The 22493-nt window shown below is 41.9% G+C and overlaps 1 protein-coding gene across 3 annotated transcripts in view; it reads right to left on the bottom strand.

The window, feature by feature from the left end:
* LOC106587291 (phosphorylase b kinase regulatory subunit beta) overlaps window positions 1-22493 on the bottom strand; it is a 72974-nt gene that overhangs the window by 6210 nt on the left and 44271 nt on the right. For 2 of the 3 annotated variants that reach the window (XM_014175540.2, XM_014175542.2), the window contains 10 exons: window positions 16335-16390; window positions 13545-13638; window positions 10349-10432; window positions 9485-9589; window positions 9246-9328; window positions 6362-6452; window positions 5614-5672; window positions 4143-4305; window positions 3935-4016; window positions 2472-2529 (listed from right to left, as the gene is read on the bottom strand). In XM_014175540.2, coding sequence (XP_014031015.2) covers window positions 2472-2529; window positions 3935-4016; window positions 4143-4305; window positions 5614-5672; window positions 6362-6452; window positions 9246-9328; window positions 9485-9589; window positions 10349-10432; window positions 13545-13638; window positions 16335-16390 — 875 coding nt within the window. Of the gene's footprint in view, window positions 1-2105; window positions 2197-2471; window positions 2530-3934; window positions 4017-4142; window positions 4306-5613; window positions 5673-6361; window positions 6453-9245; window positions 9329-9484; window positions 9590-10348; window positions 10433-13544; window positions 13639-16334; window positions 16391-22493 lie in introns of all 3 variants that reach the window. The other variant, XM_014175541.2, reaches the window with a different exon arrangement.

Below are 22493 nucleotides of genomic sequence, written 5' to 3'. Positions count from 1 at the left end.
ACCGTTTAGAAATTAAAGCACTTTATGTATCTAGTCTCCCATTTGGACAAATTCACTTATAGTGTTTTAAAGTAGTCAAAAGTTTAGTATTAGGCTCCTATATTACTCTAGCACGCAATGATTACATCAAGCTTGTGACTCTACAAACTTGTTGGAAGCATTTGCAGTTTTTGGGGGTTGTGCTTCAGATTATGTTGTGCCCAATATAAATAAATGGTAAATAACATAGTGTCATTTTGGAGTCCCTTTTATTGTAAATAAGAATATAATATTTTTCTGAACACTTCCAAATTAATATGGATGCTATCATGATTACGGATAATCCTGAATGAATCGTGAATAATGATAAGTGAGAACCTCACAGAACGGGACTGCCGAGTGCTGAAGCGCATAATAATCATCTGTCCTCAGTTGCAACACTCACTAGCGAGTCCCAAACTGCCTCTGAAAGCAACGTCAGCACAAGAACTGTTAGTTGGGAGCTTCATGAAATGGGTTTCCACGGCAGAGTAGCCGCACATAAGCCTAAGATCACCATGTGCAATGCCAAGCGTTGGCTGGAGTGGTGTAAAGCTTGCCACCATTGGACTCTGGTGCAGTGGAAACGCGTTCTCTGGAGTGATGAATCACACTCCACCATCTGGCAGTCCGGTGGATGAATCACGGGTTTGCAGATGCCAGGAGAACGCTACCTGCCCCAATGCATACTGCCAACTGTAAAGTTTGGTGGAGGAGGAATAATGGTCTGGGGCTGTTTTTCATGGTCGGCTAGGCCCCTTAGTTCCAGTGAAGGGAAATCTTAACACTACAGCATACAATGACATTCTAGACTAGACTATTCTGTGCTTCTTTATGGCAACAGTTTGCACAGAGCCCTGACCTCAACCCCATCGAACACCTTTAAGATGAATTGGAATGCCGACTGCGAGCCAGCCCTAATCGCCCAACATCAGTGCCCAACCTCACTAATGCTCGTGGCTGAACGGGAGCAAGTCCCCGCAGCAATGTTCCAACATCTAGTGGAAAGCCTTTCCAGAAGAGTGGAGGCTGTTATAGCATCAAAGGGGGGACCAACTCCATATTAATGCCCATGATTTTGGAATGAGATGTTTTTTCTAAACGGTTTTGGAATGAGATGTCATTTCTTAACGGTAACAGATATGTATGAAAAGACCCTAAAATAAAAAGGTGACATTCTTTACTTTTGCTTCATATGAAACATATTGATCTCACATCAAAAAGTCTGGAGTATAGAGACAATATAAAAGTTCTAGCTTCACTGTCCAAATAAATTTGGAGGGGAGTGTACATGGCAGCATACAAGGTTGCTTAGCCATACACATCAACTTAAAAAAACGGTCTCAATAGAAGTCAAAATAAAATGGAGAAAACACAGTGTTTTAAGCTTCAGCTGGATTGTAGGTTTTAGTAAAACCCAGACTTCCTAAAAAGGTGTACTTTCATCAAATCGACAATATTCATCTCCCATTTACCACATCCAGCCATCTATTCTTTTACTTATTGTAAATCGTGCTCATATCTTTTTAACACGGATATGGTCTACAGCTTACACTTCTACATATTTTGTCCATGAAATGTCAGGCTAAATGCTCAAAGGGCATGTTGTGATGTTAAACCATTGATGTTTTGTAATATAAAGGAACTTATTTCAAGCTCCACTTATTAACCCATGTTAAATAAATGAGAAAGGAAATTGGACCAAGTACTGATGTGGCTCCAGAGCAAGGTGGAGCCTGGCTGGATTATGGGCCGTTCCACTCTCTGACTCACAGGTCCCTTTTCAATTATGTTCAATCTTAGCGCTGAGCAATATGAAAACTCACGACCAGTTCCCCTGACACAGCCGAACCATCACAACAACAACAACAACAACAACAACAACAACAGCAAGAACAAAAAGGCCAACGGAGCATGTGAACGTGAAATTGATCGTCCATAGAGAGCAATTGGACAGTGCTGCAGAGGGAAGTAGCGCATGAGTGAAGCGTAGCACTCACAGTTAATGGTACACGCTGTGCACAGTGACTGAGTGGCTAGCTGAGCTAATACAGCACACATGCTACACATCAACTCTACTCCATTACCTGCTTGCCATGGACCACCAGTGTGGTGATATGAGGGGCTATAGAACTGGCAAACTTCCTGATAACGGCTGCAGCGTAACGCACCGCCAGCCTACACCCATAGAAATGTCTATCATTGTTTACAACAGTTTGGAATTCAGTGGAGAAATGTACAATTTTGATGAAGACAGACATAGGAGAACAAGAGAAAATGTTATTTAAATCTTGAAACGGCAGTAAAATTATCTGAAAGGCAAAAATGTTGAAGGCTCTTCATAGAGGTACTGTAATGGAAGGATATTATCGGCCACATAAAATAAAATACAAACTATTCTTTCAGGTTAAATGGAAAGGGAATGATATGCTAGAGAAAGAAGGAAATCTGACCAAAGTTTCCTGGTCCCAGCTATTCTGTAGAGTCTCTCCATGTCTTCCATTAGGGTCTCTGGAAACAGTTAAAAGGCCTCTGTAAGTGAACTGAGCAATGCAAATCACTGTATATATTCTAGAAATTATGTAAAACAAACAATGAAAACTGTAGCTGATTGGTCTGAAAACAGTGTTTGCCAAGACACTGCTATTCTTGACACTAGCTGCATAGACTATGCCTTGGTTGAATTGACCCCATTTGTTATTTTTATTATCAGTTAGTCATGGGGTGCTAAATGGATTAGGCTATGGACATTTAATTTACAGTGATGCACTGATTCCCACCCTGGGGCTAGTTGGCCCATTAGTCTGGCTCTGATGAATAGTGTTAAAGTATCTGTTCAATGTTACACATTTTTTAAAGAAAATATTACCAACAATTAATTACAATATTAATTAAATAGATGTCCTTCCAAAACATTATAATTAGGATATTAAAAAGCATATTTTCTCTGTGCCCCTGCTTGGCCTGTTAGGAAACAACAGAGTGATCTCAGTCACCAAATCTCAACCCAATTGAACACTTATGGGAGATTCTGGAGCAGCGCCTGATACAGCGTTTTCCACCACCATCAATAAAACACCAAATGGAAGAATGGTGTCGCATCCCTTCAATAGAGTTCCAGACACTTGTAGAATCTATGCCAAGGTGCATTGAAGCTTTTCTGGCTCGTGGTGGCCCAACACCCTATTAAGGCACTTTATGTTGGCGTTTCCTTTATTTTGGCAGTTACCTGTATATCAGTCAACAACAGCTAACTGGGTTTCCTCTTGACATAAAACCTTAAGCTATAAACCACAGGATTTAAAATAGAAGGGAATGGAGAGATGATTGTTGTGTGGAGGATCTGCTTTGACTTGCTTTCTTGCTGGCTACAGTTAGTCGCGATAGCTAACATTAGCGTGCTAGGCAGCTAACTGCTTCTAAATAGCCAGCAGGCCAACTCTTACAAACCACATAGTGATTGGCGAGAGTTGTTGCATAGGGTTTGTCCTTTTTGATAACAGCAACTGTGGATTGTTGGCTTGCTAGCTAGCTTGCTTGTGTGCAGTGAATGAGCACTCCTGAGCCTGAGTCTCGAGAAGGATCCTTCTCCCCACCGGAGAAAAAAAAAAAAAGCTGCTGGACCAATCACATACGGGCCTGTCTCGGCCGAAGAGGCTGATGTCATTGTCCAAGCAAATTTCAAGCGTTTTTTTTTTTTTTTTAAACGGTCTGTTTCAAAAACAAGATTGAGTTTGGGTTTTACCGAGAGGTTTTTCTCTCATTTATGTTTTGGCTACAATTACAAGTAAAGGACGAGTCAACAACATTATTTGGGTATGAGCAAACAGAATATAAATAAAAATAGATTTTCACTGGACTGTTACTTTAACAGAGTAACAACATTTTGCATGTGTGTTTTTGATTCTGTGCCTACCATCGTTGGCAAAGAAGTCAGGACCCTCTTTCTTCATGAGAATACTGGCAAGCTGTGCTTGACTGGCCAGGCAGTCACAGTCCTGAGTAAGACAAAAACACAGAAAGAGGTGTGGGTGTAACAACAGTTTAGAGTCAGATCTAGGGCGCTACATTAAACACCCATCACCTTTTGATTGAAGCTGTCCTAATATTGACGCCGTACTCACATAGAATTTCTGCATGATCTCGTTGGTAGATTTGTGTTTCCACTCCTCGATGTCGATCTCAGGCTGCTGCTCCAGGTTTGAGGCATTGGGTGTGCTCGTCTGCCTCTTTACCTTGGAGTGCTTGGGCATCTCCAGCTCCTGAAAGTTCTTAAACTCTGGGATTCTAGACCAGCAGAAGTTACATGAGTATTTTCAGGTTTACAGGCAAGTTAAGTCCTTTACACACTGATTCCTCTATAATAGTGGTAACCAACCGGTTGAAAGCGATCGACTTGTCGACCCCCAAGGCATTTCTAGTCGATCGCCAAACATTTCTGTAAAAAGCGTTCCTATTCTTCTTTATTAGTCTCGGGCTGTTGGTGGTAGGTGCAGCCAATTCAGCTGCCCTGCGCGCTGGGTAGGCAAACTATTGCCATTTCATGTGTCTGAAGGTACAAACTCTGTCTTCCCGGTAGGCCTGGAGAGGAAATCAAGTGCACTATGCCACCGCTGGCCAATCAGATTTCTCAGATGAGTCTGCAGTAACGTAACAGGCATAAAATAAAGCTACAGCAAAATTGATAGTATGAGATTTCAAAACATTTAAAACCATGACTAGAGAGAGAGAGACTGTCAACAAATACAGCTGCTGTTTTTATGACTGAGTTCATGTTTAAGTTCTTACTCAGAACTGTCAACACTTGTATAACCCATAAAATGCACGTTCTTCCCATTTCCACTAAGCGCTACAACAAGCAGTGCAGCAGTAATGAATGAGTAGGAAAGTGTAACTATAGGCTTGCGTTGTTATTATTAGTGGCTTGGGTCTTTTTTTAATATCAAGGAATATTTCACTTTCTCTGTTCATAGGAGTAACAACATGAATCTGTGCATGAGGCAGAAATAATGCGGCGCGACTCGAGTTTCGCCATCAGCTGGAAGACGGTGTCCCTTTTTGGTCAGTGTCAGCGGAGGAAAGGGAGAGCGGAGGGATGTTGAGAGACGGACCCTCAGTCTGCTGCTCTCTCCCTCCGCTGAGACTGACCATCAGATGCAGGCACCATCAGCCCAGTAAAATAAAAAGCAAATTACTTAAAATGTATGCTCACTTAGCCGTGCCTCAAGTAATACAACAATGGATCTATTACCGGTGTGATCATATAGCCTACCTCAAATGTTGAAATATAATTTAAAAAAATGTCCCGAACAACATTGCATTGGCAGGTAAATTCAAGCAAAGCCAGTATGTGGTGATAATGTATTGGGCCTATAACTTACTGCACAAACCTCATTGCCACAATACTGTTTTTAATTGGTTATTGTTGCATAGGCTTACATTTTTTTAAGTCATGTTAATAAAAAAATCAGAGCGGTAGATCTTGGCATGCATTTTGACTCAGAACGTGATCTTGACTCTGAAAAGGTTGGTGACCACTGCCGTATAAACATTGTGTCACAAAACAAAGGCGGAACGACAGGAACAAGCTCTTACTCTGCTTCATTGACACGAAGGAAGTCCAACTGCTCCACAATAGCTCCTGATATCAGGGTCTGGAAGCACAAATTAATAGTTACATCAAGGAATCTCATTTACAGGGGATATGGACAGTTCAGGTGATTTCAAACATTCCGACTGAAGTCACATCAAAATGAAGACAGCCAGTTAGATGTGCAAAGTGGAATTATGTCCCCAGAAGAATGAGAAGATAAAAGGGATTGACTATGAGGGATGGAGCCCTTTGTCTGCTCCTAGAGTTAGGTGCGAGGGGAATATTGAGTGTCCTTCTTAAAAGACATCACATCAAAACATCTAAAGAACTCTCTAGAGACACTGAAAGTCATTGTAACAGTAGGAAATAGAACTCGGTGAAGGTAATTCAAAAGGCATTGGATTTGCAAACATACATATTCACTATTTCTGAATGCATTTCCAAAGGAAAGGAGAACTGACAATAGTAGTGTGTTTTACATTTTTAGTCATTTAGCAGACACTCTTATCCAGAGCAACTTACAGTAGTGAATGCATACATTTCATACATTATTATTATTTTTTATTTTATTTTGTACTGGCCCCCCGTGGGAATCGAAACCACAACCCTGGCGTTGCACACACCATGCTGGCGTTGCAAACACCATGCTCTACCAACTGAGCCACAGGGAAGACTCCCTGTGCCTCAAAGAAGTCTCTCAATGCCTCAAAGAAGTGTCAGTAGACTGAAACAAGTAAAAGTGTTGAGAACCTGAAGTCTGTCCACGTGAACTTTGACCCCACCGACGCTCCCCTTCTTGAATGATGCCAACATGTCCAGAACTGGGTTGAAACGGCTCCCCCTGATGGATAGAAACCAAGGATATTCTACTATTACCATTTCCAATGGTCATCATTTTCTCCATGTTAACCTAATGCAGGCCTTGGCAATTATTTTCCATGCAGGGCCACATTAGAATATATTTTTGCTATCACGGGCTAGAATCATATTACAGGATTATACATCATGTGTATGACTGTGTTAACAGAAATATCTACTGTAAATCACTACTTATTTTACTTTTTTAACATGCACAGAAATAAACCACATCCATGTTCTACTTTTGGTAAGTATTTTCATTATTAAACAGGCAATGAACTACACGGGGAGGGAAAAGTACACTGTGCATTCAGCACCACGGACATAACTCTTGTTAACAGGTATGCACAATAACAACACAAGAAAGAGAGAGAGAGCTCAACATTATATTTCAACTACTCAATCAGTGTGAGGAGTGAAGTCTCTGATGGGCATTGACTAGAGCAGTAAAGTCAGGTATAGTTTCTGACGTCGCTATGCACAGGATTGCTGAGAGGTGAGAGTAGTAAGAGATGATCTGTGCCTTGACTTGTTATATTTCATCATTGAAAATGTCTCTTCACATACATAGGTTGATCCAAAAAGTACAAACATCTACTGAGCATGACTCCTAATGTTTGGAAAGTTTTGTTCATCGAGAGATGCATAGAACCTCATCAGTGACATTGTTTTGAATATTTCTCTAATCACTGCATCAGTCTGAAAGATCGATAAGCTCAAGTTGCAGGTCAGTGGGAGCGTTATCCACATTGAAGGTGAAAGGAGAGAAAACCAACAGCAAGTCATTTTCCAACACTTTGAAATCCTCAAAACGATGAGAAAACTAACTGTTCAAAGCACACAGCAGTGATGTATACTTCTCCCGCTGGTCATCTGATAGGGAACAGACTAGTAGTGTTGGAAGGTGGGTGAGATTGTTGGCTTCTAGTTGGCGGGTCAGGAGGAGTAATTTTCCCTTGAAGTCTTTGACAAGGCTGTACATCTGATGTGCAAAAAGGCCCTTCACTTGTAGTTTGGAATTCAGTTCATTCATGGAGGGCCACGATGTCCACGGTGAAGGCAAAAATCAGCCAACCATTCTTTATCTTTCAGTTGAGGGAAATCCACATATATTCCTTTCATTTGCAAAAACTCAGCAATCTCCGACTTCAGGTCCCACACCCTTTTAAGCACTTTCCCCACGTTTGTGTGGTAGGGGAGATCTGCATGACCCGACTCTGTCTCTTCCAGCAATGAGACAAACTGCCTGTGGTTTAAAGATTTTTCTCTTGTGAAGTGTACCTCTTTAGTGACTGTATCCACAACATGGCTCATTTTCAGAACACATTTACAGAGCACCTCCTGATGAATAAAGCAATGCAGGAAAATAAACCTCTGATCTGGGTTCAGCTCAGCTACTTGATCTTGTATCCTTTTCAAAACACCAACATTCTTTCCTGTCAAGTTTGGGCATCCATCAATGGTCACACTGGATAACTTTTCAAAACTCAGTCCCAGCTTTGCCACACACTTATTAACCTCCTCCAATAAATATTTCCCTGTGGTTGTGCTCTTTATTGACTACACTGAAGCAAGCTCCTCTATAATTTCAAAGTCTGGGGTTATGCCTCGTAAGAATATCAACAACTGCGCCGTGTCACGTGCATCAGTGCTCTTATCCAGGGCCAAGGAGAAATAGGTGAACTCCTTTACCTTGTCTTTCAACTGTTGTTCCATATTCTCTGCAGTGCCCTCAACACGCAGCGTCACTGTTCATCTTGACAGGGAAACATTTTCAAACAGTTCTTTCTTGTCGGGGCAAAGTATTGCTGCAGAGTCAATTAAACATTCTTTAATGAATTCGCCCTCAGCGAATGGCTTGCTATGTTTAGCAATTTTGTGGGACAGTACATAGCTAGCTCTCGCAATTCCGTCGTTTGCTGAATGCAGTTTTGTGAAAAGTCCTTGCTGCTTTTGCAACTGAGAAAGCAACTCTTTCATGCACTTGCCCTCTGCTCAGATGACATATTCCTATAGTTCTCTGCATGCTTCATCTGGAAGTGTCGGGACAAGTTGTAACGTTAGTATTTCAAGATAGCGATGCTCTCTTTGCACACTAAGCGCACAGCTTTCCCTGATACCTCAATAAAGAAATATGTCGATGTCCACTCTTGCTGGAACACTCTACATTCATTGTCTACTTTCATTTTCTTTGAAAACCTCATTTTTGCGCAATTTCTAGCTAGCTACTATTTGTAACTGTGATGTGTGTCAGCCTGTCAGTCACTGTCTGTCCTCGTGTAGTTGTTATTTATACGTGCCTTCAAAATAAATGTCCCACAAGCAGTGGGAGTTCAATCATTACACAAAGGTGAGTATTCAGTGGGCTTTAAGTTGAATAACAATATGTTTTTCAAAACTTTATCGCAAATTCTTTATGTGATCTGAGCATGATTCCGCGGGTATTGAGCTAGGTCGCGGGCCACATACGGCCCCCGGGCTGGCCTTTACCCAGGCCTGACCTAATGAGTATTGAGCTGTTTTATATGTTATTCCACTGACTCCTATAGAACAACCTCTACTGTGGACAGGTAAGCTATTTTATTGCATTTAAAAGGTGCTCTTTGGATAATGATCAATACTGCTGTGATCAGCATAACACCCAAGCTAAAGTGATATAAATGACTATAATAAAACTCTTATCGGCAAATACAGGCACACCTCCTGTGCTGGATTGAAATACACTCTAAAGCAGTAACCCTTACAGTACAGAAGGAAATACAAAAGTCGATCTTACTTGATGTTGTCCTCTCTGATGAGGACCAGGAAGAGTGGGCGACCTTTCATTTTCCAGCTATGCTTGATGAACTGCAGTGCATTCTACATACAAAGATATGTAACACATTAAACTTGCATTGACCAAACAGACAGACAGTTAGGGACACAACATGGTGAGTGTGCAGGCCCCAGAACAAGGATTAAACCAGACGAATGTCTAAACAGCAGTGTGTACGAGGTGAGTTCACCCCAGCTCACCTTGATGTCATCAATCAGCAGCATGACGTCCTGGGATAAGTAGAAGTCACTGAGATCAAAGACGATAGGGTAGCACACCACAGTCTTCCCCAGGATCCGATAAATCTGTGGGGAGTGGAGCAGACACATTGCATTACTTGATCCTGCAGGCCAAGATGGATGGCTCGGAGGGACTGACATATGACTCTGGACAGGACGTAAAACAACCCATCAATCTTGAGGAAGGAATACACAGAAGCTAGAACACATAGACATTACAGTCCTGCGAGCACAGATACTTCCTAAAACTAACACACAACTTCTCCTCTACAAACAAACACACGAATATGCACAGGCACACTCGCTCTCCCTGTCTGTCTCTAAAACACAAGCGCACGCAGACGCACACAAACAAAGAGAAGATCAAAATGCCCTCTGGAACGCCCTATTCCATCAGAACACATAAAAGTTCCATTAAAAGATTGTCTTAGTAATAGGTTTGGACCTGTGATTGATTCATTTGGCTATTTTTTTTAAATGCAATTCAGCTGTGTAAACTTATTTAGAAGACCTTCACTGGAGACAACTAGAAGGAATACCAAAAAAAGTTTTATGACAGCAGCTCACAATATCAAAGTGTATTACGGAATTGAATGACATATATTTTCATCATTGCATGGCAGCAGTACTTTGTACAATGTTAAGAGTAAGGCAAAAATATGTATAATATATATGTACATTCTATCTGTACATGTAAATGAATTTTATTCCGTTTCTGAGCTGTGGTTGCACACTGAGAAGTGCTGGTTTATGTTAATCAGTGAGGAGGTGGTGGTATGCCCATGACCTCTGAGTATGTGGTAGCATTGAGTGGTGAACACTCACCTTGCAAGTCCCCATGCAGCCCACTGGCCTTTCTGGACGCCCACTTAGCCCCAGCTTCTTATTGATGGCCAGGAAGCGGTACGCCTGGGGGAGAAATAAAAATACATACATTTTCCGTTTCGTTTTTTTTATAAGCCTAGTTTTCAAATTACACATAAAATCTTGGACCATGGCCTATTGACCAACGACATTTACATTACAGCTGACACTAACAGACCACAACATAGATCAACACAGATCAAATCGACAACTGCTATCAATATAGCTAGCTACCTTCCTTGCCTCTCTTACACATATCTAGCCTTCAGATCTGACAACACACTCAGCTAGATATGACAGAGATCATAATCAGAGTCATTTAAAAAATGCCAGGCAGGGAAAGTTGTCTATTTTTATTGCACCTCCAAAGATCAATCATCCTCCTATCCCTGGGGGATTTTCTTTTGTTGCGATCCATAATCTAAAATGATTTCCCTCTGAAGTTATGAGACGTGTCAGTAGTTAATGGCCCCTGCAGAGCCTGCTTACGACGGCTCTGTTGTGGAGCCTAACACCCCTATGGGTCTGTTTAGTGCCACGGTGCAAGTGGGTTTACTGGAGAGTTGTCAGAGGGCAGGGATATATTGGAGGCCCTTAATGTAAAGCTCAACACCAAGTAGCTCAGTTAGTTAATAGGCTCTGTCAGTCAGGATCGGCCCTCACTGCTCCCCATTCTTTCACTTCTACTTGGTATGGTCTTGGTGTAATATTGCCTTGGCAAATGGAATTTGAATATTTAAAATATATTTGAATTCAATTTTAGCTATGTTAATGGTACAAGGTCACAGAGTGTCTGTTTCCTGAAGACACTAAAACTAAAATAGAGGTAACAACCTGTATGCCAGAGTGATCTGGAAAATTGTTGTCAATCCATAATGCAACAAAGCAGATAATAGGCATTGATTTTACAGCACCTGATCCGTTCATGTGGAGAGGCACACTGCAGTCCATGTGACCTCTGCTTCATACTGCCCTCATCTTTCCACACCAGGCTATAAATGCTCCTGGTCAATAACACTGACTACATACTTCAGTGGCGTTGCAGGAAACGTAGCTAACAAGCTTCAATACACAACAATAACCAGTCTTACCAAAGAGCAATGTGTACATACTCCCACTAGATGGAGCTCTGCCACTCCTCCTGCTTTTCCCATCTTCAAATGAGTTGGAAACAAATTATACATGGATGGAAAGTACGAAAGATAATAGGAGAATCAAGCAATTAACAGAATATTATGATAATATAAAAAAGCAGAGTTCACAAAGACGGAAAATATTTATTCAGAATTAAGTCGCATAACAAATTCCCAGTGCCCCTGGCCATGCGTCCTGTTTGGAGGAGAGACTTTGTGTGAACCTTTGTCTGCACCCACGGCTCCCTGTCCCTGCCTATGGAATACCAATGAACACAGCACAGCATATGGCTCACATCACAAAGTCCTCTCATTTAGACCACAATTACAAGCAACCAAACTGCAACCAAACTGCTAATGTGATTGCTGCTAATGCTATCAAGATGGCTACATTCTGAGTGTGTCATTAGGTTGGGTGATATGAGGACTGTTGTAAGAGAAGGACAATTGTAACAGAAAGCTTTAGTGTCGCAGTGTCTCTGTTTATCAATCAAAATCCTGCTCTCCTCTCTCCTAGACATCTGGGTCGTTCCACGAAAAGGGGGGCCTTTTGCTATTTGATATTTAAAGTAGAAATATAGACCACATTGAGAATTCAATCAATTGTATTTTCAATGGAATAATAATAATAATGCAGCATTTCGACATGTCCCTCTGTCAACCCTGTCACCTCTGGTAAGATTTTCCCAAAATGTCTTCCACGTTTCACCATCATTAGAAAGTACTAGTTATTTTGTTGCTTTGACAAAGTAATTTCTGACGATTCTAATGCATTTCATGTGATTAGGTATTCATTTACATCTGTCCCTCATTTTAAGGTTCAAGAAGAAATTGTCAACCCTGTTACTTTATTTGGCACTTACTATAGTATTTTATTTTTTATATTTTTACCTCATGAGATGGGAAAATGTGTTTTCTTTATGACAGAATGTTCAAATTAGGTGAAATCCCCAAAAATTTTGGACCAAGTTACACTTCTCAAAAGGCATCAAGAATTGTTGGAATGACCCGTTGGCTTTTATAGACATGATCGCTGGGAGATGGGTCAAAAGACATGCAGAGGGGTTGGGGAGGCATCACCGAGGCAAATGGAAGCTATTTTGGCAGCGCTGTTGCTGTGCCACCTGGGTTGAGATAAATAACATGCTGCTGGACGTAATTGCCGCTCTCCTGTTGTCAAGCAGCTGTTGTAAACACAATCGAACGGCAGAGCGAGATGAAGCGAGCGACGCAATGCAGAGCGGTGCCCCAGCCTTTAACAAATTCAAAACGCATGGGATTTTATATTTAGCATGCTGCTCGTCCTGGCTCGTGACACCCATCCAATCCACTGCTGCATAACTACATGCCCAACAACAGGGAGGGAGAGCAGAGGCAGACCTTTCTAAGATGAATTAATATATTGGGAAAGGCCAATGCTTTTCAATACGCATTACAACAATACAGTAATACTTTAAGACTTGAATGACATATTGATCAAGTCACAGGTCAACTGGTAAATCACACTGACCAATCTCCAGCCTAGCTTTGACTGATTGAGCAACCAAGAGGGATTTCTTAATAGAACTTGGATGTAAGATTGACAGTCAGATGAATTGACTACGCCCATATGCTCGGCTGACATATTGATAGATGGCCTTGGACATCTAGGTAATTGACTTGATTGATTTGTTTATTGCTTTCTAAAATCAGGTGTATTACCTACCTTCAGAAAATGTACATGAATGTTGCACAATCTTCTCTCCTTGCAGTGAGCATTTAATGACCAACGTTTGGGCTCGCAGCAGGCCTAAGGTCAGGATGTGGTATTACCCATTTGGGGCAGCAGGTAGCCTCGGATCCCCGAGCTGACAAGGTAATAATCTGTCGTTCTGCCCCTGAACAAGGCAGTTAACTCACTGTTCCCCGGTAGACCGTCATTGTAAATAAGAACTTGTTCTTAACTGACCTGCCTAGTTAAATAAAGGTTTTAAAAAAAAATTGTGACGAATATCACTCATATTTCATTCTGTGGTATAACTCACATTGACCAGCTCCTTCTGGGCCCAGATCTGAATGGGCTCCACCTGCTGGGGTGTCTGAGTCTGGATGCCATAGGTGTTCAGGAACACCTGCAGTCTGCAACACAACACAACACACTGTTAGGCTACATAGCCAGGACTGTTCAGGAAGCCCAACAGTCTGGGTGGCCAAAAGTACATTAGCTATGAAAAAGCGCGCCACCAACTGGTGGTGGACTCCGATAGAGGTGCTGGTTAGAGGACGTAAATGAGGAGACAGATGTACAGAACACACGTTTATTACCAAACAGACACACAGCAAACAAGAAGGAGGATAGACTACTGAAACTGTTGTAGTGAATAGTGTTTTGTGATTTTATGGTCAAAGACACACAAAAACACCAGTCAGGGAGTCCAGAAGAAGGATTGTCCATGTGGAAAGATTCAAATGTGAGTTGACGTGGAAGACGGGAGTTTACAGAGGTTGTCTCAACCTGTTCTCCTCCTGGAAACAACTGAAGAGTTGAGGCAGAGTGGGGTTTGGCTGCTCCCAGGCTAGGCTATTGATTGGCTGACCAGGTCAGCTGAATCTGTTCCCTGACAACCTAGTCCCGAACACATTGGTGTGAATTGGCCTCTGCCACTGGACAATAGGGTCAGGCTGAGGTGGGGGATGGTCACTTCTACTGCAGTGGAAAAAAATAAATCACACAGAGTTTGTCTACACGTCCTAGCCAGAGAGAGGGTTCAGTAAGGGTTTAATGATTAAAGTTATAGGGTTTTGTACAAGCTACATCTTGAAAAATCCTCTGAAACAAGCATTAGGTAAAGGCTTGGTGGAAGTGAGCAGGCAGAGTGTTAGGTTAGCTGCTGAGGAAAGCCTGCCATCTGATTGGAACAGCAGGACAGGTTAACAGGCTTCAGCTGGCCAGCTGACCTCTTTAACTTCCCTCTCTCATGACTCCACAGCTAAATTAGGGTGCTAATAGATGAAGACTGCGCACTGGCCAGTCGCTTAATGTGCACAGTGCAATAGCACCACAGACGAGAGAAGGAGAAAGGGAGGAAAAACAACCAGCTTTCTTAACTACCACAGACTCTCTCTCTCACGCACACATACACATACAGTTGAAGTCGGAAGTTTACATAAACCTTAGCCAAATACATTTAAACTCCGTTTTTCACAATTCCTGACATTTAATCCTAGTAAAAAATCCCTGTCTTAGGTCAGTTAGGATCACCACTTTTTTTTAAGAATGTGAAATGTCCAAATAATAGTAGAGAGAATAATTTATTTCAGCTTTCATTTCTTCCATCACATTCCCAGTGGGTCAGATGTTTACATACACTCAATTAGTATTTGGTAGCATTGTCTTTAAATTGTTTAACTTGGGTCAAACGTTTCGAGTAGCCTTCCACAAGCTTCCCACAATAAGTTGGGTGAATTTTGGCCCATTCCTCCTGACAGAGCTGGTGTAACTGAGTCAGGTTGTAGGCCTCCTTGCTCGCACACGCCTTTTCAGTTCTGCCCACAAATGTTCTATAGGGTTGAGGTCAGGGCTTTGTGATGGCCACTCCAATACCTTCATTTTTTGTCCTTAAGCCATTTTGCCACAACTTTGGAAGTATGCTTGGGGTCATTGTCCATTTGGAAGACCCATTTGCAACCAAGCTTTAACTTCCTGACTGATGTCTTGACATGTTGCTTCAATATATCCACATAATTTCCCTCCCTCATGATGCCATCTATTTTGCAAAGTGCACCAGTCCCTCCTGCAGGAAAGCACCCCAACAACATGATGCTGCCACCCCCATCCTTCACGATTGGGATGGTGTTCTTCGGCTTGCAAGCCTACCCCTTTTTCCTCCAAACATAACGATGGTCATTATGGCCAAACAGTTCTATTTTTGTTTCATCAGACCAGAGGACATTTCTCCAAAAAAGTACGCTCTTTGTCCCCATGTGCAGTTACAAACTGTAGTCTGGCTTTTTGTATGGCGGTTTTGGAGCAGTGGCTTCTTCCTTGCTGAGCGGCCTTTCAGGTTATGTTGATATAAGACTCGTTTTACTGTGAATATAGATACTTTTGTACCTGTTTCCTCCAGCATCTTCACAAGGTCCTTTGCTGCTGTTCTGGGATTGATTTGCACTTTTCGCACCAAGGTACGTTCATCTCTAGGAGACAGAATGTGTCTCCTTTCTGAGCGGTATGACGGCTGCGTGGTCCCATGGTGTTTATACTTGCGTACTATTGTTTGTACAGATGAACGTGGTACCTTCAGGCATTTGGAAATTACTCCCAAGGATGAACCAGACTTGTGAGGTCTTAGCTGATTTCTTTTGATTTTCCCATGATGTCAAGCAAAGAGGCACTGAGTTTGAAGGTAAGGCCTTGAAATACATCCACAGGTACACCTCCAATTGACTCAAATGACGTCAATTAGCCTAACAGAAGCTTCTAAAGCCATGACATCATTTTCTGGAATTTTCCAAGCTGTTTAAAGGCACAGTCAACTTAGTGTTTGTAAACTTCTGACCCACTGGAATTGTGATATAGTGAATTATAAGTGAAATCATCTGTCTGTAAACAATTGTTGAAAAAAATTACTTGTGTCATGCACAAAGTAGATGTCCTAACCGACTTGCCAAAACTATAGTTTGTTAACAAGAAATTTGTGGAGTGGTTGAAAAACGAGTTTTAATGACTCCAACCTAAGTGTATGTAAACTTCCAACTTCAACTGTACTATTCTCTCATCGCAGAGACACATAGCTACCGCACACAGTTTCCTATTTATCTTTTCCATCACATACCTCTGGCTCTCAGCAATCAGGGCCACATGGACCACCGTGTCATTATCAATGGGACCCTGGAACACAGAGAGAAAGAGATAGAAAAGTGAACATACTCAACTGCAGGGGAAAATACAAATTCAGTTAATAGTATATAACAAAATCACAATAATATACTGAGTTGTTATCTCTGGTATAATACATTGCAGTCAAAATTGCTCCGCTTGTAAAGCAAAGCTGTGAATAGGAGATAAAGTGTTTTGAGGGAATAGAAAAGTGATGAGAGGAGGGAGAGAGGTGAACCATGAAACATACCTCAGCGTACCCTGTCATTACAGGAGTTTGAACAGTGGTAATCTTTAGAGTGGTTATAAACTACTGATTTTGTAGTAGTTGGGTTGGCCATATTAAATCAGAAGTATCAGTGACCACAGTATTCCGGATAGTAGCTCATATCCTGCTTAAGGTCTTATTTCTGGATAACCTGTTTACATGCACCTTTTGATATCCCGTTCACGAGTATCCCTGTATCCGTGAATAAACAGAATATTCCTAATTGAAGTTCGTATGGGTGAAATGGAATAGTAACTGAAATCTGGACACTGACTGTAGGCCTACAACCTCTCACATGTACAGTAATATAATAACTCCTGCAGAATTATGCATTTCTTGCAGTAAAATGCTAGTTTCTCGGGAACAGGAGTGGAGAAATATGATTTCTTTCTTTCAGCATCTCTTGAGAAAATGTGAATGGGTGCGTATTGTGTTATCTTTGACACTTATGCAAGCAGACTATTTTAACCACATACTGTGAAGTATGCGCCCAAGATAAAGTGAAGTCTTATCAGAAACGTGTTTGATTGTTTTCTCAGCTTTTCATTTACTTAATTAAAACGGGTTAAACTGATGACAATGGCCATTTTGCACAGGACCAATCGTTCCACTGTTCGAGCTATTGCATTTTCTCCAGGTCCCTAAACCAAATAGACAACTTTACCGGTGTTAGCTAGATTAGTGCACGCATTCTATCGATGTAAGACATTACTCTGGTGAGCACGACTTTAGTCAGTCTTCTAGGGCAACAAGTTATGACAGAAGAAAAGCTGCCTATAGCTAATTATAGTTGACAAACAAATGTCCTACCAAATGTCGGAAATGATAAGCAGAAGCAGTCTAAATTAGGGGTCAATAAATTATGCTAGAATTATTATGGGGAATGGAACTGCGCAGGAGGCCTCCTTTTTAAAGTGATTTGTTTGATAATCAGATGAAAACACCATCACACAACACCCATGATTATGCGCAACTGAGCCTGTGCAGACTGAGAAAAACAACAGTAAGCAAAATAATATGTTTACATGCCACAGTATCCTGTCTAAGATCAGCATATTCCAGGCATCTTATCCTGGTTTCACATAACCGGGATACAAGATTTTTCGGGTTATTGTAAACGGGATATGATGTTTATATGCGTGAGCTCAAAAGCAGAATACTGGAGTATCCTGAACAATAACAGGATATTGGTGTGTGCATGTAAACATTGTCACAGATGCGTCGGAGAAGCAGTGCCTCTTTGCTTCAGAAGTAAGTTACATGAATAAAGCTCAGAACTATGGACTAAAGGTGAAAGGTTTGCATATGATACAACTGCCCGTCATACACCTGTGAATCTTTGAAGGAGTCATCTTTCAGGATAGAATGACGTTGATCTAATGATCATGCTTACTTTCTCTTCTATTTGCCGCAATTGCATTTCCGCCTCCCTCCGCTGAGTCCCGGGAGATGTATTCAGAGATAAGTGATTTGTAAACAGAGTGAATCATATCACTGGAGTTAAATGATTAAAATCCCTGAGCCATTAGAAAAGAACATCTTGTGATTCACAGGAGGGGGCTGTTCATCAGAGGCAACGCTCTTTTAGATGACCCGGTGGGAAGCCTGACGCAGGCAGAGAAGAGAAGGCTGGAAGCCATTTTGTTTGGGCGGAAAGAGCAGGCTTTTCTCAACACCCTCGTTATCATTAATCAGAGGAATCCGGGAGAGTGGGGGTGAAAGAGGTTCACAGATATCTCTGCTGATTAATTGTGAGCAGCGGCTTTTAAAACACTGCAATGGAAATCATATCTCATTAGCATTCTGCTCCAAAACACAAAGGAACCATTTGAAGAGAGAAAGAAATAAATAAAGAAAAAAAGAAATGAAGATGGAAATAAAAAACCAGAGGGAAAAAAATTCTAGATCACCTGTACTCCACACACAGAGACGCGTACAAAGCTCTCCCTCGCCCTCCATTTGGTAAATCCGACCACAACTCTATCCTCCTGATTCCTGCTTACAAGCAAAAAGTAAAGCAGGATGGACCAGTGACTCGGTCTATAAAAAAGTGGTCAGATGAAGCAGATGCTAAACTACAGGACTGTTTTGCTATCACAGACTGGAACATGTTCCGGGATTCTTCCGATGACATTGAGGAATACACCACATTAGTCACTGGCTTTATCAATAAGTGCATCGAGGACGTCGTCCCCACAGTGACTGTACGTACATACCCCAACCAGAAGCCATGGATTACAGGCAACATTTGCACTGAGCTAAAGGTTAGAGCTGCCACTTTCAAGGTGCGGAACTCTAACCCGGAAGCTTACAAGAACTCCCGCTATGCCCTGCGACGAACCATCAAACAGGCAAAGCGTCAATACAGGGCTAAGATTGAATCATACTACACTGGCTCCGATGCGCGCGCACACACCTTTTTTTCGCACTATTGGTTAGAGCCTGTAAGTAAGCATTTCACTAAGGTCTACACCTGTTGTATTCGGCGCACGTGACAAATAAACTTTGATTTGATATAATGCAGGAAATATCTTCTCTCTCTCCAGCCCACCACTATACTTCCCTGGCGGGTAATTAGGTTTAAAGCAACGCTTCAATAGGACAGCAGAATGTACTGGAACATCTTAAAAGGTATTGTAGAGATCTCGTTATGTCTCAGGAACAAACAAAAAACTGGATAAGACAGGTCAAGCTTCAATTAGCACCTCATGTTCCTGCCTGCTGGCACCTGGCACTGGGCCCTAGGTCCTGGGCCAGGGTCCCCCCAGCTCCTGGGGTAACTGGGGCCAGAGCAGATGGAGGGACAACACACTGAGCACACTACAGCCAGGAAACACTGACCAAGTGGTCTCTCATAATGCCACCTCAATGCTCAGTAAATGTGTGAACAGACACAAACAAAATACTTAACATTTTGACTGGTGTTAGAGGAAGACGTGTATTGTTTGCAGAGGAAGAGACAGATGGAGAGTGTCTTTGTTCTGTATTTGTTTTCTTTTAGAGTAATGATGGTCATATTTAATAGTGCAGTACATACCCAAGGCTCTTCTGTCTGAAGGAGAGCTGAAATATTTACTTCCTCAGACACATTCTCCATATGCTGCTACTAAAGTAATAACATCAATACATTGAGAACAGAAACATCTGTCAGAAAAATCTCACTAATTGGAATAAATGCTCTTCTACAACTTGTCTAGCTACTCCTCTCGCATATCAGGCTGTTGAAAAGAATGAGTAGAATAAATTGCTCATAAAAATAAAAAAAATAAAAAAAATAAACACCTGCAAGTAAAACTCCTCCAACTTAGGTAAGCAATTTGCATCAAAGGTAGCTTGTGTCTCAGCATGAGAAATGTGCATCTCAACTAGTAGAAGCCCAATTGCAAAACAAGCTGATTCATGAGTGCCACTTCCAGACTGCAAATATAAATGAGTTTAATCTCTGCTTCATTTGAGATTTTCCCAAATTAAAAGCATTGAAATGTGACACAGTGGTGCTGATGGAGGGAGAAGGCCCCTTCAGACTTCTCACGCTGCACGCTGGGTACAAACACGTGTCCTCTGCATACAGATTGCGTTTCACACAGTGGAACTTTCCAAGCATCTGGAAAGCACCTTAGTTCTCATAGGCATAATCCTGCTTTGCTCACAAATTGCAAGTAACTAAAATATACACATACTGTAGGCCTATCTCCTCAAAGCAATTGAACTATGAATGTACTCCAATACATGGTTCAATAGCCTGAAAAAAACACTACTTTAAAATAAGTCACTACGTAAATTATGACTAAGACTGAATCATTTCACAGAGGAAAACTGTCAATCTAAAAAAATATATGAAGTAATTGTAATGTTAGCAGATTTCACTTATCTTAGATGTAAAACCAATGTACAAAAACAGGGACTTAAAGATGTGTTACATTGGTTTTGTATAATTCCATCCAGTAGATTTGAAAGTAGCGCTCACCAGCCAAAATGGGTCCCTGAAAATGTTTCGCAATAAATTGTGTACAATGCCATCCATTTATGTTCTGTCCTGCAATTCGTACAATATGTTACACATTTCTAAGTGCTTAAGATCCAGTTCAATCTCTTTAAATACCATAGTATGAAATAGCATTAAAATCTATATTGTATATGGTAGGAAACCGCCAGGAGTCCGATGGGGGGACATTTTGTTTTTACATATGCGTGTTTCCATCTTTTGTAGCTCAGTTGGTAGAGCATGGTGCTTGTAACACCAGGGTATTGGGTTTGATTCCCATACGTATAATGTATGCACGCATGACTAAGTCGCTTTGGATAAAAGCATCTGCTAAATGGCATATATTATATTACAGTTTCTGTCCTTTTCTGACATAGCTTGTGCACCGAGCTTCCCATCCCAGTCCCATCCCTCAAATCCCATCCCAGTCCCATCCCTCCCATCCCAGTCCCATCGCACTTCTCCCAGTCCCTTCCCTCCTCTCCCATCCCAGTCCCATCCCTCAAATCCCATCCCAGTCCCATCCCTCAAATCCCATCCCAGTCCCATCCCTCCTCTCCCGGTCCCATCCCACTTCTCCCAGTCCCATCCCTCCTCTCCCATCCCAGTCCCATCCCTCCTCTCCCATCCCAGTCCCTTCCCTCCCATCCCAGTCCCATCCCTCAAATCCCATCCCAGTCCCATCCCTCCCATCCCAGTCCCATCGCACTTCTCCCAGTCCCTTCCCTCCTCTCCCAGTCCCATCCCTCCCATCCCAGTCCCATCCCTCCCATCCCAGTCCCATCCCTCCCATCCCAGTCCCATCCCACTTCTCCCAGTCCCTTCCCAGTCCTATCCCATCCCTCCCATCCCCGTCCCATCCCTCAAATCCCAGTCTCATCCCAGTCTCATCCCTCCCTCCCTCCCTCCCATCCCAGTCCCATCCCCCACTCTCAATATGTCTTCAGTGATTCAGTGCTAGACCCTGCTGAGCCCTTCTGTCCACTGACCCAAGCTAACCAGCTCAAGGTTGCACAGCCCGACAGGGACTGGCCACGGGCCTTCACAGCATCAGTCCAGCACACATTTGCTATAAACACATACATACGCCACTCTAGACTCTTTCATATACACAGAACATACCAAACATTAGGAACACCTTCCTAATATTTTGCTCTCAATTGACTGATTTCCTTATATGAACTGTAACTCAGTCAAATCTTTGAAATTGTTGCATGTTGTGTTAATATTTTTGTTCAGTATACATAGACACAATCCTATACATAGACATGAACGTACCCATGAGTGTGCACACAACAGACAAAACACCAAATAAAATGCACTCTGTTGATGCTCGGCATTTTTACGTGCAAGTTTAGATCAAAGGAGTTATGACCTAAATGTACATATACTAAACTTGCATCACTGTATGTGTGTTACTAGGGTGTTGTTTAAAATAAGCTTGACAAGACACTAAGACAACGCTATCGGCAGTGACGTGCTACACATTGTTAGTGCGCAGACAGCCAAGCAGGAGCCACGTTTTTGATTGTACTTTCTCAAGGTTGGCATTTAAAAAGAACACTTTATTTCCTTGCATTTTACATTTCCAGGTAGCATGACAAAGGCTGACTTAATGAACTTAGTTTGGGATATGACTAACAGTGGCGGTACAGACACAATCACTTCACAGAAATTGAAAAAGGTGGGGATTGGATTCTTTGCTATGTAATTATGGAGGGATCCTTGCTGAGATTTTGATACGCATCGGCCTCTCTCTCTTTCTCTCTCTGGGCATACTGCAGATATATTAGGTTTAGTCTGCAATCTTTATGACAAAAAAAAAATCAATTTATATTAAGCTGAGCCCTATGAAAGCCTCC

The sequence above is a fragment of the Salmo salar genome, chromosome ssa26 (assembly GCF_905237065.1).
Source record: "Salmo salar chromosome ssa26, Ssal_v3.1, whole genome shotgun sequence".
Taxonomy (NCBI): Eukaryota; Metazoa; Chordata; class Actinopteri; order Salmoniformes; family Salmonidae; genus Salmo; species Salmo salar.
This window is presented reverse-complemented; position numbering and strand designations above follow the sequence as displayed.